Here is an 18,964-nt window from a genome sequence, read left to right on the forward strand (position 1 = left end):
TTCTTAAGCATTCCCTATACCTAAGAGCTTTAATTTGTAAGTTATTCGTGATTTTTTAAGTCAAACATTAATTATTGCAACAAAAATTTCGTGAAATTTTAATAGGTGACCGTGAAAATATTCATTTAAAACTAATTTTTTCAAAAAAAAATACATCATAATCTAGCCTAATCTTTAATTTATTAATATTGTATGAGATATCCAAATAAATTCGTAGTTAAGATTGTTGGTGGGCAAAATATTAATTAAAACATACAATATTCTACCTAGTCGGCTATGACACTAAATTTGCTTAAAAATTTGGCATTATACTATTTTTTTACTTCCAGTTGCTTTGTTACCATTACTAATGTGAATGTTTCTAATGAGTAAGTGATTAATAAGATTTTTGTGCTAGTGGAGTATAACAAAAATGTGCTACTAGCAATAAGAATTTTTCATCAGAAATTCCCTGATAGACGTCCACCAAGAAGAGAAACGTTTGAAAATATACTAGAATGGTTTCAACCGACTGGACACATAAATTATGATAAATATGATTGACCAAAAACTATTGTAAATTAAGAAAACAGGAATTAAATGAAATGTAATCCTTAGTGTCACTGAGGATCTGCATATTAGTACAACCGTTCTTACAATCAAATTATCTAGTTAATTGAAACCGTTTTAGCATACTTTCAAAAGTTTCTCTTCTTGGTTGTCGTCTATCAGGAAATTATTGATGATATATTTTTATTGCAAGTAGGTAGTTCATTTTTGTTATACTCTCCTAGCACAAAGCCATTCTAATCAGTTCCTCATTAGAAAAATTCATATTAGTAATGGTAACAAATCAACTGGAACTATATAAATAGTTAATGTCAAATGTTTAGCAAATTTTGTGTCATAGCCAACTAGGGGAGAATTTTGTATGTTTGATTAATATTTTACGCACCAACAACCTTAACTACGCATGTATTTGGATATCTCATCCAATATTAATAAATTAAGGATCAGACTAGATTATTACGTGTCTTTTTTTCGAAAAATTATTTTTGATTGGATATTTTCACGGCCACCTAATAAAATTTCACGTAATTTTTTTGCAATTAATGTTTGGCTTAAAGAAACACGAATAACTTACAAATTGAAGCACTTAGTTATAGTTAATGTTTAAGAAATAATAAAAAAGTACCATAAAATAGCATTTTACTACAATACTAAAATAGAGGGCGTTCTATTTAAGAAAACTCAGAAAATACTCATTCCGAGTTTCGACCCACTCTGTATACTAAAATTAAACATTTCGCTAGACTGTAAATTTTTAACAATAGTAGACTATATTAAAAATCGTTTGAACATAAATAAAATTTTTTATGTCAAATCACTACAATTCTACAGGCTGTAAATATTGCTACGAAATTAACAAAAAAACAAAAAACGTATTTATCTTTTAAACTACCTCGTATACTACTACAAAACCCTATATTTTAAGAAAGAAAATATTAAGGAGAATCCAAAAATGTAAACATATACAAGGTGTTTCATTTAAAAAAACATAAGTTTGTGTTACCCTGCCAATACGGACGCCCCTGTATATTTGAAAATATTTTTAAATTATGGTTCTATCTATTCCCCAACTTTTACCTAAACACCTTTTTTTCGTATCTCTCACGACAAATGAGTAATTGGACTTTGTCACACTAATGCCCCACCTTGTATGTTGATGATACATTCGTCATTTGAACCCGCGGCAAGGATGCTTTGTTATCTTTTCAAATACATCATCATCATTCAACTCGGATCTATCCACTGTTGGATATAGGTCTCCCTCAGTATTTTCCTTGTATTTCTGTTTTGTGCTGTTTGCATGCAATTTTGTTGATCCCTTTTATGTCATCAGACCATCTTGTTGGCGGATCCATCTGAATGTTATTCATCCTGGTATCAGTTCACGATGGAGATGGAAACTGATTCACAACTACCGTTTCTGGACGTTCTTATAAAGAAAAATCCATCTCGATGTTTACATCATCAAAACCCACCCATACTAGCAGCTACTTGCATGCCAACTCTCGTCAACCATCTTGACAAATTAATTAAGTCATTAATACTCTTGTTTCCAGGTCAATACGCCTTTGCGATGATGCGAAGTAGATTCTCTGAGCTCTTCTTTAAAACAAGCCCTCATTCAAAATGGTTACTACGAAATCACAGCAATAGGAGCGTACGCAGATATCAATCTTTCTCTCAATCTCAACCCAAAGGCTCAGACCCTCATCATACGAAAGCTTTTCTTCCTTACATCAACGGTGTCTGACAAAATCGAGAGATACTCAAATCAAGAGGAATAAAGACAATATTTACCCCCCCCCCCCCAACAAAAACTTTCATCTCTTGTCCGATCAGTCAAAAACAACATTCCAATTGAACAACAAGGAGTTCATGAAATTCCTTGTGTAGACTGCCCCGATCTTACATAGGTCGAACCAATCGTAGAATCCAAAATAGTATTTATGAGCATTCCATTTCTGTTCGTAATTTCGATTTAATTCCTGCTCTAGGTTAACACCATCTTCATACAGGCCACAAAATTGACTTTGACAACTGCAGAACCGTAGCTCCCATTTGCTTCTATAATCCAACAATTATCCTAGAAGTTATAAAGGTTAAATAGCGGCTGAATTGCCCAAATAAAAGAGATGACGGCACCCGGTTACCTTCGAAGACCATCCTAAAGAAAACATCCTCTGCTCCACCTACCAATCCAAATCCCGCCATCAGAAATCTTCGCGCCAACCCTCACCCAAGCGCCACTTCAGTGAACCACGTCATCATCGACGGTATAAATGTACCGTCTCCTCCGTCCCCAGCAGCGCTAGTGCGGTGAATAGTGAACAATGTAGTGTCTGTGGATTCCTGAGACTGAGCTCCCGGAAGCCCTGAAGAAGACGTCAGAGAGGGTGTCGAAAGTTCAGCCATGTGAATGTCAACGCGGTTCAGCCCGGAAAACTGGTGAGTTTAATATTCATTTTTATAAATATTTTTACTTAGTTTTAGAGAAAGATAAAGAGAAAGACAACTTTATGTGAAAGAAAATTGAGTACATTGATTGATTCATCAATACCGATAAGCCGCCCTGTGCTACTATTTAAAGCTTTTCATAGTTTTCATAAACAAATAACTACATTTAAGACGTACTCTTCCGTCCCATACACATATTTTTCTTAATATTAGTTATTATAAGTATTTTATTAGTTACCTCTTTTATATATTTAATTTAATTGTGTGTAATAACATATATGTGTGTATGTTTTTACGGTACGTTACCAATACGGTCCTGTAGATACTGCCCTTAACAGACTTAAGGGATGCAAATCTTACAAAGCGTTCATACAGACATACTCTCAGTCAGTGGCGGCTCGTGATTTTTACAATAGGGGAGGCTATACCTAACTGTAAAATATCTAGACAAATTTGCACTAGCAAAAAAATGCGCCAAAAAATGTAATTTAAGGCCCCATCTTTTGACCATTTTTTATTTACATTTCATAATATCATCCTAATTCATAATTTCATGATATCATATCATTTTAAAAATAGTTAGTCTAATAGTAAAAGTTTAATACCAAAGTTTGTGTAGTTTATTTGTTAACAATTCCATTTATTTGTAAATAGATACCTATGCATATCAAAATAAATACAGATTTGAAGTTTTTGCAGTCCATACATAATGAAGCTTCAAATTTTTTAAGATACTCAACTGAATTTTTTTAATTCTAAACGCGGCCTACTGCGAATTCAAAAACACGATAAATTACCGATATTTTGCTTTGAGTTAGAGATATCGGAAAAAGTTATTTGAGCAAGTTGTTCCAAATATTATTATAACCCCACATACCAAATTTCATACCAAAATTCGCACTTTTAGATTTTTCATTATTTTTAGTCAGGACCCTAAAATTCGTTGTCCCGAGACGCACCCAACCACCCAAGGGAGCTGAGAAAGTACTCTGCCTCCCTTGGTGTATCTCCGGGCAGCGTGTGATGCCGCCGTAGATGCCACTGTTAGGAGACCGGGTCTCCTTAAACGCCTGCTGCGCTGCACGGAGCATTAGTAACGGAGAATGCTGGGCTTCTCGGCTCCGTTCATGCATCTCGGGATAACCCAGGGTCCTGCCTACAATAATATGTAATAAAACTAAGACGCGATCATGCGTTCTAATGCTAATGCTCCGTACGTATGGATAATTAGTGATAATATGGAATTTACACGTTGTATAATACTGAGAGTAATTGTTGTTTTCGCGATTCATGATAAACAAAACAGTATAGAGTGTGTAAAAAATTTATGGGGAGGCTGAGCCTCCCTTGCCTCCTCTGACGAGCCGCCACTGCTCTCAGTCATGTTTTAACCGTCACACATGATACACAGTTTTCTGTGTTGTCCGCGTGCATTGGAAGAAGAAGAGGCATTTCATTCATCGTCAAAGGTACCGTAACATTTACACGCACACACATTCACTGAATTTATAAATTTTGCTCTAAACTTATTTCGCCATAATATATATATAACAACCATCACTTATAAATAAATATTATAGTAATTTTAACCCTCTTTATAGTTTTAACTCTCTTAGAATTCAAGACGTACCTTTCTTCCCGTGGTCTTTGATTTCCAAGCAGACATCTTTGGTGATATTTTTATCTTCACATAATTCCTCGAACGTTTTTTCCACTTGGAACTTGGTGGAAGCCAAGGTTTTTAATTTCTCTTGATTGGCTACGATTAAAGCTATACAGTAGGTTTTTGTGGGGTTTGCGTACACGCATATATTATCTATAAGGGGGCAGGTGGATAATTGAGATTCTATTTTACCTAGTGAGACGTATTCGCCTGCTTGTAGTTTTACTAAGTCTTTCTTGCGATCTGAAATAGAAAACTGATTTAGAATATGATTTTCTTTTAAGAGCGTATGCGCAAAATATCGAGCCAATGCTTTTTAAATGCATTCATTTTTAGTCGAGGAAATGAAGCATTTTGGCTCGCAATTTTTTCGTCCAGCATGGATTTACTTGAAATTTTCACAGAAGGTAGGGAATAGACCAAGGATCATTTTCTATATATTGCTGCTGTACGCTAAAACCTTGGAGATGGTTGGTTGCCACCCATCTCGGGGGTGGAAATTTTTTATTACATTTTAACCATGTAAATCGATGTAAAAAGTAATTCTAAGAAAAAAATGTTTTTTACATTTTCTTCGTAAAACTAATATTTTTCGAGTTATTCGCGCTTGAAAGTAACAGTTTTTTGTCGAAAAAATCGACTTTTTTAGAGAGTTTTTTGAGAATACCTCGAAAAATATGCATTTAGTCAAAAAAACTGCAGATAACAAAATTGTATCTTTTAGTAACACAAACCAAATTCTTTTTCTATAATATCTTAAGACCAACACAAACTGAGATACTGCATGTTAAAAGTTAGCTTTTCTCGTCAAATGCATAATTTGAAATATTCAAAGCCAAATAACGGGAAAACTTTGCATTTTTCGAGGAAAACTTAAATTATCTTTTTTCAAGCATACAATTAAACCTTTCAAAAAATAATAATAAAAAATTTCTAACATAAAAATAGAGCGACTTATGATCAAAAAAGCTGGGTACCTGCTTTTCTTTACGAAAAAATCAGTGAAAATAACCCCCTAACTACTCTCCTAATTAAAAATTGGTTTTCACCTTTCTGTAATTCCTTGTATATTTACATTTTCAATACACCCAAGAAGTTGAACCTATTTAAAGAACCTAATTTTAGAAAAATTGGAGTTTAAAGAAAAACTGTTTTTTGCAATTTCATATTTTTCACCATTTTCTTTAAAATATCTCTGAAAATACTAGAGATACGAAAAAAATGATAAATTACTAAATTGTAGCTTTTTTAATAACTAAAATTATGTTGTGCATATACTTTCATTGCAGTGAACAGTTAGCGAGATATATCTGTTTAAAACCTCTATTTACGATGTTGTTCTGAAGCTATTTCCTTGTGGCATTTTTATGATTAATTATTTATATGGGAAATAAGCCACAATTAAAATGAAAAAAATAATTTTATTAACGTTTCGACGCCCAAATCGGGTGCCGTTGTCAAAATACAAAATACTACTAATGGAAACAAAAATGTTGTTGCTTAGTAAAAAAAAATTCTTCTAATAATTTATTTAATTTGACTCATTTATATCGGCAATTCAGATACATATGATACATTTTAAAGTAGAAGACTTTAAAATGATATTGCCAATATTTATGAGTTGCGTTCCTGGGACGACTTTACTGAAAGATAGTTCATTCGATTACATGAAATCAACCCCAACTCAAGAATATCCGTCACAAAAAAAATCATAGCATGTGATCTGTCTTTAAAAAGACAACCACATGCAACGGTGACATTAAAATTCTAGTGTTAGAGATCTCATAGTAAATCACGAGGGAAAACCAGGAAAAACCTCGTGATACTATCCCGACATCGTAAGTATTTGGTCTTACATTTAAATTACTCTCAAAATTAATACCAAATTCTGACTTTACTATAATTTTGTTTAAATTATAAATAATATCAATAATATATGGATATATAAGTAATACTAAAATATAAAATATGTACTAACTCGACTATTGACTTATTAATTCTGGTATTTTCTTTCTATTGACTTCCTCTTTCAGTATGGGTATCCACATCCTACTGCATTCCACCGAGGAATTTGCGACACAATTGGTTTCGTTTAGCATAATTAGAGCCGCTTCTTTGATTTTTCTCTTTTTACTATCTGTTTCTTTCAGGACTATACTTGAATCTCTCCACTGAACTCTATGTTCATTATCCCATGCGTGTTGACATATTTGAGATCTATCAAACTCTCTATTTTTAATATAAGATTGATGTTCACTTATTCTAACGTTTAATGGTCTTGATGTTTCACCTATATAAAACTGTTCGCATTCACAAGGTATTTTATAAATACAATTCTTTGTCCTTTCTTGTTCATTGTTAGGTTTAGTCTTAGATAGAATAGATCTCAATGTGTTGTTTGTTTTGAATGTTGTTGAAATGTTGAATTTATTTCCTATTGTTTTAAGTTTCTCGGATAGTCCTTTTATATATGGTATTGATATTTTCCTCGTATTACTTCTTGTGAATGTTGTAGGATCCCGTTCTATGTTGTTCTGTTCCATTCGATCCAATCTTGACAATTCCTTATTTATAAACGATAAAGGATAATCATTTTTTAACAAAACAGATGTTAAGAATTGTTTTTCTTCTAAAAATGAATTTTCGTTAGAACAAGTAATTTTGGCTCTATCATATAAGGATTTTATGATTCCCTTTTTAACGCTGATGTTGTGATTTGATTTGTAATTGAGATATCTGTTGGTATGTGTTGGTTTTCTATACACTTGAGTCTCATATTCAGTATCCTTCTTTGAGACTAAAACATCGAGGAAAGGCAGGGTGTTATTATATTCCTTTTCCATTGTAAATTTTATTGTCTCTTCTTGATCGTTTATAATATTCAGGAATGTATCCAACAATTCTGATCTATGAGGCCATATTGAAAACACATCATCTACATATCTCCACCATACAGTGGGTTTTAAATTTTGTTTAGAAATGATATTAGTTTCGAAATCCTCCATAAATATATTAGCCAATAATGGAGATAAAGAGGAGCCCATTGCTAGACCAAAATTTTGTTTATAAAATTCATTATTTAGTTGAAAATAGGTATTATTAGTACATAATGTCAATAACTCCATTATAGCTGATACATTTAGTTTTGTCCTATTTGTCAATGTATCATCATTCTCTAATTTCGTTTTGATTATGTTTAAAGTTTTATCTAATGGCACATTTGTAAATAAACTGTTTATGTCAAAACTTACTAAAGTATTATTTGGATTAAACTCAATAGTTGATAATTTGTTTAAAAAATGTTTTGTATTTTTTATAAAAGTGTCATCATTATTAGCAAATGGTTTTAGAATGTTTAATAAGAATATTGATAGTTCACTACAAGGAGAATTCATGGTACTACAAATGGGTCTAAGTGGTATGTTCGCTTTATGAATTTTCGGCACTCCATAAAAATGTGGTGACTTACTGTAATGAGGTGTCATTAATTTTCTTTGATAGTATGTTAGATCATTTTTAAATTTGAATAAAGTTCTATAGATTTTGTTTTCCAGTGTTTTCGTTGGATCCTTCGTTAATTTGGTATAAGGTCCATTTGTAATTAGATCTGTAATTTTGTCCTCATATTGTATTTTATTCATTATTACAGTTGCATTGCCTTTATCCGCTGGTAGGATTGTTATGGAGTCATCATTTCTTAAAGTTTTTAAAGCTTTCATTTCCTCTTTGCTGATGTTCTGTTCAATTTGATTAGACTTTTCCAATTCAAGTTTACATAGTACCCTATATTGTTCTTTTTCGTGAATTGGTAGACACTGGGATATTTTCTCCACTGAGCTGATTATGTCTAATTTTGGAATAGATGGATGAGTATTCTTGTTCTCATGATCATTTTTCAGTGCGTCACAGTTTTTCGATTTCTCTCTAATGCATTAAGTTAGATGAGACGGAAAAAGCGGTAGCTCCGTGATTAAACACAAAAATAATGCAGCATTACAATGGTTATATACATAAGATGTCTATTCCTAACCTACGTTTGATTCGTTGATATTTAGAATGCGCGTTTTTTCTAGCCAATCAAATACACGTATTACGAACATTTGACGAAAAGTTCGTCCATTTTGGCCATTTTTTAGAAGTGTCAAAGAGTCAAGTGACGGTTATTATTCAGGTCAGTATTTTGTGTACCTGTCATTTTGAAATTTCGAATTCGACTTCACTTGAGTTTCACAACGTCTTTGTGCATTATTTTGTGTTTTGGTTTAGAATTTAGTTCGTTAAAAGTTAGTCATTGACGTGAGGAGACTAGAGACATTCGAGATGTACCGAAGAGTGCTAAATATCTCATGAGTAGATAGAATAGCCAACGTGGAGGTAATGAGACTTACGCATAAGGAACGAGAACTAACAAATAAGAAGAAAACTGAGATATATGGGACATGTGATGAGAGATGTATATCTAATACTCCAGGTCATTATGCAAGAAAAAGATCCATAGTAAGGAGACGTAACTCATGGCTGAAGAACCTTAGGAACTGGTTTGGATGTAATAACAATGAATTATTTAGAGCCGCTGTTTCAGAAATAAAGATCTCTCTGATGATTGCTAACTTTTGAAGCGGAGACAGCACATAGAGAAGAAGATAAAAACACAGTTTATGGATAGTTTTGTGTCATTTTTTAATGTTTCCATATTTATAAATTTAATTAACAATATTGTTTACTTTTTAATTCTATTCCCCTTTATAAAAAATACCTACTGTAGAGTCAGCTCATTATGCAACCACTTATACGTTTCCTTCAGAAACGTAGTCGGTACTTGAGACAGAACCTCTTTGGGGAGAACGACAGGATGTCGGATGTTAAGATGGTAGTAGAAGTTAGGTTAATAATGTGGATTGTCGCTTGGAAATATAATTGTAATAAAGTGCTAAATAAAGATTGTCTCAATAATTCTACATGGTGGCAGCGAACTTGCAAATACTCCGAGGAATATTTGGCAAGTAGAACCTTCTTCGAAGAGCAGAAATAGAGTTAAATAATTCCAGGGATGGCAGAGAATCAAGCAGGAAGCCATGTGCTTGCCAACATGGCAACAGTATCAGCTCCTTCTGAGTTTAATTTTTCCCTTCCAGGATCATGGAATCAGTGGAAAAAGAGGTTAGAAAGATATATGTCGGTTAGTGGTTTTATAAACAAACCAGAAGCTGAAAAAATTGATATGCTAGTGTATCTAATGGGGGCAGAAGCAGAGGAAATTATAACTCAATTTAATCTAACACCCGCACAGCAAGTATATAGTATTATTATCGAGAAGTTTGACGCTCATTTTATACCCCAAAAGAACGTAATATTTGAACGATTCAAGTTCAACACACGTAGTCAACAGCCAGGGGAGTCGGTGGATGCATATATCACTGCACTTCATAGCCTGGCAGAGCATTGTAGTTATGGGGCTCTAAAAGATGAGTTAATAAGAGACCGCATAGTAGTAGGAGTTTTAGATGTAAAAGTAAGTGAGAGGTTACAACTCCAAAAGAACCTAACATTAGGGGAAGCTGTATTAACAGTACGTCAAGCCGAGCTGCAGAATTCTCAAAACAGGATTCTTAGGCAAGAACGAGTACAAGAAGTAGCTACGGTCAATGCACACAGATGTAACTACTGGTCACAATCACAAGCAGAACCAAATAAATATGGACAACAGAACACATGGGGGAAATCCAACAAAAACTACAAATGTACATACTGTAGTGTACCAAGCTGCAACAGCCGAGAAAGATGTCCAGCAAAAGATAGTCGTTGTCGATTATGTGGAAAGAAAGGACATTGGCAAGCTACATGTAGATCCGGCAGGAATGTAAGAGTAGTTGAAGGTCAAAACTGTGCTGAAAGTGAGGTAGGAATAGAAAATGAAATGGAAAACTTACAGGTAAATAACTTTGATTTTCATCTAGGACACATTTACACTAATGATAAAGATCAGTGGTTTGCAAAAGTTTTAGTTGACAATAAATATGTTATGCCTTTTCTTGTTGATACAGGTGCTGATGTAAGTTGTGTCTCTAGAAATATGTTGTCTGATTTCTACAAAAATAAAATGTATGTTTGCCAGGAGTCCATAGGGGGCCCTGATAATAAAAAACTAGAAATTGAGGGTAAAATTGATGTTAATTTGACTTATAATGACAATATGTGTTCAGAATCTTTATATGTTGTAAAAAATCTAAAGGTGCCTATCCTTGGTCGGCCTGGAATTATAAAATTAAAAATGCTTAATATTAATAAAAAGAGTTCACGTTATATTAATAACTTAGTATCTAAAAATATAAATGCATTTGGGGCAGAATCAGAGACCTACAGTGCTAGCAAGTACTCATTAGAAACGATAGCTGAGTCATTTCAAGGAATATTTGATGATATTGGGGAATTTAAAACAGAAATGAAACTTGAGCTAAAATCTAATGTTCAGCCATTTGCTCAGTCAGTACCACGAGTAGTTCCATTACCACTCATGCCCAAGTTAAAAGTTGAGTTAGACCGTCTACTTCAGTTGGGTATAATAAAACCAATTGAAGAACATACCAGGTGGGTAAGTCCTATTGTTTGTGTACCAAAGGGTGACTCTGTTAGGTTGTGCGGAGATTACACAAAACTTAACCAAAGTGTATTAAGAGCTTATTTCCCACTTCCAAAAATAGAGCATACTTTGGCTCAACTGAAAAATTCAATAATATTTTCTAAGCTCGACACAACTAGTGGTTACTTCCAAATTAAACTGAAACCAGAAAGCCAATTGCTAACTACATTCATCACACCATTTGGTCGATACTTTTTTACACGTCTTCCCTTTGGAATTTCATGTTCTCCAGAAAATTTTGCACTTAGGTTTTCTAAGATTCTTTCAGGTATGAAAGGGGTAGTCTTTTATATGGATGATATTTTAATCCATGCTAGTTCAGTCAAAGAACATGACGAAATTTTAAACCAAGTTCTAATAAAATTACACAGTGAAGGTATAACCCTTAATAAAAACAAATGTGTCATTGCTGCTAAGTCAGTCAAGTACTTGGGGCATATCATCACTACTTCTGGGGTTAAAATAGATCCTGAACGGGTCAGAGCAATTAGAGAATTCCCAGAACCAGAAAATAAAACAGAACTTTTAAGATTATTAGGTATGATTAATTTTGCGGGTAAATATATTAAAAACAAATCTGAAATTTTAGAACCTTTAACATCTCTTCTAAAAAAGGACTCAGTATTCTTATGGGGACCTGCTCAAATTCAAGCTCTAAATACTCTAAAAAAATGTTTAGAAAGTTCCCCAAATTTATCATATTTTGATGCGAACAAAACTATTGTTGTAAATTCAGACTCTAGTTGTTTTGGCATAGGAACTTGTCTGATGCAAGAAAATCTAGATAAATCTCGCGAAATAGTGGCATTTTCATCTCGATTATTAAGTCAAGTAGAGGGTTGATACGCGCAGATAGAAAAAGAAGCCCTGGCAATTACGTGGGCAGCTGAAAAGTTTGCTGATTATATAACAGGGGTCAAAGATTTGATTTTTGAAACAGACTCAAAACCCCTTGTTCAAATTTTACAGACGAAAAATGTGGATGAATTATCTCCTAGGTTGCAGCGGTTTCGGATGAGATTAATGCGTTACAATTATAAAGTAGTTTACATCCCAGGAAAACAGTTGGTTGTGTCAGACGCACTAAGTCGAAGTCCCATAAAAAATTCTGTACCTAGTAATGATGAGTTGACAGGTATTGAAGTCGAGGGGTATGTTAAATCGGTAATCCGTAATTTACCCATAAAAGATCGGTTTATAAAGCAAATAATCGAGGAACAAAGCAATGACCCTGTTTTACAAATAATAAAACAATATACGTTGACTTCATGGCCAGAAAAGTCTAAAATTCCTGTGCATGTTTTGCCATATTTTCAATTCAGATATGATATATCATTTTGTGAAAATTTGTTATTAAAAAGTTCTCGAATTATTATACCAGCAGCTTTACAACTTAAATGTCTAGAATATATTCACACAGGTCATCTGGGGGTAGTCAAGTGCAGGGACAGGGCTAAATCTACAGTGTGGTGGATCGGGCTGTCTTCTCAAATAGAAAAAATGATTAGAAATTGTCCCAATTGTGTGGAAAATCGTGAAAATATAAAAGAAACTTTTTACAAAGAAGAATCATGTACACGACCTTGGGAAAAGATAGCGCTAGATCTTTTTAAACTGGATAAATGGTTCTTGATTGTCGTGGACTACTACTCCAGATATTTTGAAATATTTGAGCTCAGTTCCATGACTGAAATTGTTATTATAAATCACTTGAAAGGTTTATTCTCTAGATATGGTATTCCCAATATTGTGCGTAGTGACAATGGACCACAATTTTCAACATTATTTAAGAAATTTGCTTCAAATTATAATTTTATTCATGTAACTAGTAGCCCATACTTTGCACAGAGCAATGGATTAGTTGAACGGGCAGTTAAGACTGCTAAAGAACTAATCAAAAAGAATAGTGAAGATATATTTTTAGCGCTCTTAGCCTATAGGGCTACACCTTTACCACAGTTGTCATTAAATTTGGAACAATCGGTTGTTAAGGGGGGAGTGTCATTAAGAGAAAGGGAAAATAAGGAAAAACAAGCAGATAATTATAATAGTAGACACCGAGCCAAGGATATGCAACCTTTATATGTGGGCGATTCTGTCTGGATTATTGATATTAGGCAATATGGAAAGGTAATTGAAATTTGTGAAGAACCACGCTCTTATGTTGTTCAAACTAATAGTGGTCAATTCAGACGTAACAGATGGCATTTGGTCCAGGCACCTTACTATACTCCTGATACCAGTAACCAGTTAGTTCCTAAGAAATTTGTTGACGGCAGCGACTTAGCAACTCCAGGCTTCTCCCACAAAGAAAAGGAGAATGAGAATATAAATAATTCCTCTGATACTTTAGAGACTATACATGGGAGTCAGAGTTGTGGAGTCGATGCTTCACCAAATAAAAGTGATGTCCAAAGTGAACACTTACCTGTACAGGAACCTGATCTGTTATTGAGGCCTAGAAGGAACATTAAAAAGCCAATTTACTTGTCCGACTATAGTTGTTAAGTTATGTATATTATGTTATGTTATGTATTCATTCTATATTTGCTGGGGTCCTGGAATTCTCATAGAGAGCTCTGTGGCTTACCTCATTTAAAAAGAGGAGAATGTAGAGTCAGCTCATTATGCAACCACTTATACGTTTCCTTCAGAAACGTAGTCGGTACTTGAGACAGAACCTCTTTGGGGAGAACGACAGGATGTCAAGATGGTAGTAGAAGTTAGGTTAATAATATGGATTGTCGCTTGGAAATATAATTGTAATAAAGTGCTAAATAAAGATTGTCTCAATAATTCTACACCTACATGTTAAAATATTGTGTAAAAATCAAATCTACTAAATTACTAATTCCACAAGCTTTTCACCTATGGCTAAGTACGATTGTGGCATCTGTCAGATTCGTCAATAATTACATGAAATAAGTCTCGACACAGCCAATACAGTATATGACGTCATAATTAATGACGCACTGAAAAATGATCATGAGAACAAGAATAACAGCATAGTTTAAACCTATTGACAATACCAAATTTTCCGTTGCATTTAAATGTCTATTTGATAGATTGACAACTGTCGCTAATATGTCATTATTTCTATTTAGGTTATCAAAAGTATGTAGACTATTTTGTTCTAAAAGATTATTAAATTTATTTAAATGTATATTTCTTTGTTTCTGATATGAATTTTCATAAATTATTTGTAAACTAAAAATAATTCGATCAAAATCAGAATTTGATATCATTCCGAAAAGCAAATCTTCAATACTTACGATGTCTTGTTCGATAAAAAATAAATTTGACCTGTGAAATTGCAACCTTTCCCGGATCATCTCTATTTACGAGCAAAGACCCCCTTATTCGAGCCCTTTAAACCCACCCAATTAAAAAGTAAGGGATCTAACGGAATTTAATTTCCACAATCTTATAGTTCTTCAAAAATCCTACAAAATCGTTTTTGAAAAAGCTTTTTATCGCTAAAAATGAAGGATCTATGTTTATAAAACGATTTTTTTTAGAAATTTTCGAATAGTCCGCTTATGGAACATTTTCAATGCATGTATAATACCACAGAACTGGTTCGTATACTGGAAGCTGACTTAAAAACTATTTTTGTATTTGTACTTCTACATATGTATTTGTAAATTCGTATTTTTGTGTAAATAAATGTTTTTGTAATTCTACTTTTTTTCTGTATAGATCTATTAAATTACCTACTTATAAAAATTGTAATGTTCTTAAGGGTGGTTTTTAAGGATTGATATATTATGATGTTATATCCTAAAGCATAAAACAATCATTATTTTCAGCCAATCATAACCAAATTTTACCCATATTAAAGTTTACAATGTTTTTATATAATTTTTGAAAATAAGGGGTAGTTTACACCCCTAAAAATAATCGACGCCCTTGAGCATGTTAAAGAATATGAAGTACAGGGTGAGATGATCCTAATCCCAAATTTTTATGTAAATCGATGCAAGCCGAAATTATTCTTTTAGGATAAGTAATTTTTTATATATAGCTCCAACAAGGGTGGTTTTAAGGGTTGAAATATTATGACAGTATTTCCTAAAGCAAAAAACAATCATTGTGTAACTAATAAGAACCAAATGTTGACAATATTAAAGTTTAAAATATTGTTTTATAATTTTTTACAAGTAGTTTTTTTAGGAATAGTTTTCACCCTTAAAAAATTAAAATCGTACAACGGCTCAATATAGAAAATGAACTAGAGGGTGAAATGAGCCTAATCCCAAATTTTTGTACAAATCGGTGCTTTACGAAAAAATTGCGAGGATTTTCCATTTTTTCAGCTTCATTTCCTCGACTATTTATCGAATCCTGAAAAAACTATCAAATATTTTTGAAAAATTTAAACTAAAAAATTTTGAATGAAAGGTTACATTATTACTAAGGGTCGAAGGTCCCTTATAATAAACAAAAGGTTTACTTATTTTGAATAAGATATTTGAAATTAAAGATTACACTTAATTTTCTCTTCTTTTTCACCCCTGTAACTTATTAAAATAAACATTATAGAAGTTTTGAGGGACTTTTCAAGTGCTTGAAAACGGAACTGCGCATGCGAATCAGTCGGAAACTAGTCATGGACTGTCTCCGCGAACAAAGCTATAATAAATAGATAAAAATATATTAGATACATACCTATAATTCTCATAGATCCGTCTTTGTCAATTTCACCAATATCTCCCGTTTTGAACCACCTAACCCCGTTTTCTTCGAAAAACTCTTCGTGAGTTTTTTCTTCGTTTTTGTAATATCCTATACTAACAATATCACCTCCCACGATAATTTCTCCCCTGGGATTTGGTTTGTCTGTGATGTAGTAGCGCCCTTCGTTCCAGTTCGTCAGTCTTATAAGTGCTGTCGTCATTGGAGGACCAACTCTTCCAAACCTCATGTCGTAATCTGGAAGGTAGATGTATTAGTTTATTAGTTACTAAATATAAAAACCAAAAACAAACTATTCCAAAAAAAAATCAAAATAATTTTGTCAGATGCGACCATAATCCTCTTAAGTACGTTTCAGCCTTTTCAGCTCTTCAGAAAGGCATATGGTCTGTTCTGAATCAAAAAGAAAACAAACTGTCCCAATAAGCAGCATTATAAATAATAATTTGCTTTTAGACGCTGTACCAATATCTATTAAAATAATGAGAAGTACATATTATGTCCGAAAATATAAATCTTCTGCTGTTGGTCCCTACCTAGCAAGATTCTGCGGTGACCACGAATTCGTGCCTTCTAAAATTTGTTGTAAAATGTTTGAATATTTCACAAATAATAGAAAAACATACTAAAAATAATCAAAGACAAAAACAACAATGAATGACCAACGAAATTTTCGAATTGATGGAGCAGAGAACACAACAGAAAAACAAAAGGGAAGAATAAAAGAAAAAAAGAAATTAACAAAACAAAAGATATAAAGATCTCGAAAGAAAAGTGGATGGAGGATAAATGGATTAAAATGAAAGAGTTATAATACAACCACCTCACATTCAATATGTTCAAACAAAAGCAGAGAAATAGTTAGCCTATTGAAGCTATCGAAGGATATCTGACTACGAATAACTACGTTATTATTAGAATTGAAGAAAAAAATCAGGGGAAAAGATCAACACGAAGACGATATTCTTGGCTCAAGGATCTGCGACGTGGGCATGGTAAAACATAGACCGAGATCTTCAGATCTGCTGGATCGCCAACCTTTGAAGGAAGATAGCACAGTAAGAAGAAGAAGATATTATACAAACAACAGCTGAAGTTGCATGAATATATACTTCTAATAAATAAATAAAATTACGAACTTACTGTCTTGGTTAGTTGCACATGCGGTCGTTTCAGTCAATCCATATCCTTGAATAAGATCTACACACAAACAAGTTTTAACCAGCTCGTGAGTGTCAGCTGTTAGAGGGGCTCCACCAGCTGCAATCAGTCGTAATTTACCTCCTAGTAGATTCTTTGTGGCTTTAAATACAATCCTAAAACAAAATTTAAATACTGAGCATATTGAAATCATCATTCTCTTTGCCGTTATCCCTATGCGCAGACATTTCTCCGTAAGTTTCTGTCTTGGGTCATATCAACATCAATCCCCTTTACGGACATGTCATGCCTAAGCGTCTCCCCAGGTCTTCTTAGGTCTTCCTTTCACACTGCTTCCAGGAACCAGATCAACAGATCAGCAATTCTTCACGTTGAACATGACTAAACTATCTTAACCTATGCTCTCTCACCTTGGTATCAATTATATTGCCACCACTTCTTCTTCTTCAGGTGCCATCTCCGCTACGGAGGTTGGCAATCATCATAGCTATTTTAATTTTTGAGGCAGTAGCTCTAAATAGTTGTTTTGAGCTGCATCCAAACCATTCTCGCAGGTTCTTCAGCCATGAAATTCATCTTCTTCCGATACTTCTTCTGCCATCTATCTTCCCTTGCATTATGACTCGCAGGATGCCATACTTCCCGCCCCGCATCACATGTCCGAGATACTGTAGTTTTCTTTCTTTAATTGTAAGTTCAACTTCCTTCTCTTTACCTATTCTTCTTAGTACTTCGTTGTTCGTAACTCTATCTACCCAAGAAACCCTCATAATTCTTCTATAGCTTCACATTTAAAAGGCGTTAGGTCGTCTCATTGTCTCTACATTTAACGTCCATGATTCCACTCCATAGTATAGTAAGTACACTGTATACGTAACATTTTGTTAGGCGTACATAGCTTAGCGTGAGCTAATGTTAAATCTTTGGTACATAGGACCTTTTTCATTTTCATAAAATTAGAACGTGCTTTTTCGATTCTGACTTTGATTTCTGCAGTGTAGTCATTATTTTCTCTTATTAGTGTTTCTAGGTAATAAGCCATCTCAGAATTATTAGCGTTGGCCGAAGTCAATGAGGGCCTAATAATAAACGGTGAGCCACTTAATAATATAAGATATGCTGACGATACCGTACTTTTAGCGGGAACACTAGAAGAATTGCAACAAGTTGCTCAACAACTAAATATACATTGCAACGATTATGGACTAAAAATAAATTTGAAGAAAACCAAGTTCATGCTATTTACAAAAGCACAAAACATCAGAGTTAGACTAGTACTGGATAATACAGAAATTGAGCAAATGTCTTCGTACAAATACCTTGGAGCATGGATCACAGAAGATACTGATCAGACAAAAGAAATAAGATGCCGCGTTGAAATTGCACGATCCATTTTTAACAGAATGAGGAAACTTTTCTGTAATCGCAATATCAATATAACGCTCCGGATAAGAATGCTTCGTTGTTATATTTTCTCCACCCTTTTGTATGGGGCTGAGGCATGGACACTAAAACAATCCAACATTAAAAACCTGGAAGCATTCGAGATGTGGTGTTATAGACGTATTCTGAAAATATCATGGACAGATCGTAAAACAAACGCACAAGTGCTCGAACAACTAGGAAAACAATGCGAAGTTTTAAATTCCATAAAATGAGGAAGTTAGAATACTTGGGGCACATCATGAGAGGTGAAAAATACGAACTATTAAGGAATATAATGCAGGGCAAAATCAAAGGCAGAAGAAGCGTAGGAAGACGTAAAATCTCGTGGTTACGCAATCTCCGTGAATGGTTTGGAT

At 33.6% G+C, this 18,964-nt stretch overlaps 1 protein-coding gene across 3 annotated transcripts in view; it reads right to left on the reverse strand.

The window, feature by feature from the left end:
* The window catches only part of LOC126891623 (fatty acid CoA ligase Acsl3-like), a 94,185-nt gene that overhangs the window by 11,024 nt on the left and 64,197 nt on the right, over positions 1 to 18,964 (reverse strand). For all 3 annotated transcript variants that reach the window (XM_050660841.1, XM_050660843.1, XM_050660842.1), the window contains exons 7-9: positions 17,145 to 17,317; positions 15,975 to 16,238; positions 4,634 to 4,909 (exon numbers count right to left, since the gene is read on the reverse strand). In XM_050660841.1, the coding sequence (XP_050516798.1) occupies positions 4,634 to 4,909; positions 15,975 to 16,238; positions 17,145 to 17,317 (713 nt within the window). The remainder of the gene's footprint in view (positions 1 to 4,633; positions 4,910 to 15,974; positions 16,239 to 17,144; positions 17,318 to 18,964) is intronic.

The sequence above is a fragment of the Diabrotica virgifera genome, chromosome 9, assembly GCF_917563875.1.
Source record: "Diabrotica virgifera virgifera chromosome 9, PGI_DIABVI_V3a".
NCBI lineage: Eukaryota > Metazoa > Arthropoda > Insecta > Coleoptera > Chrysomelidae > Diabrotica > Diabrotica virgifera.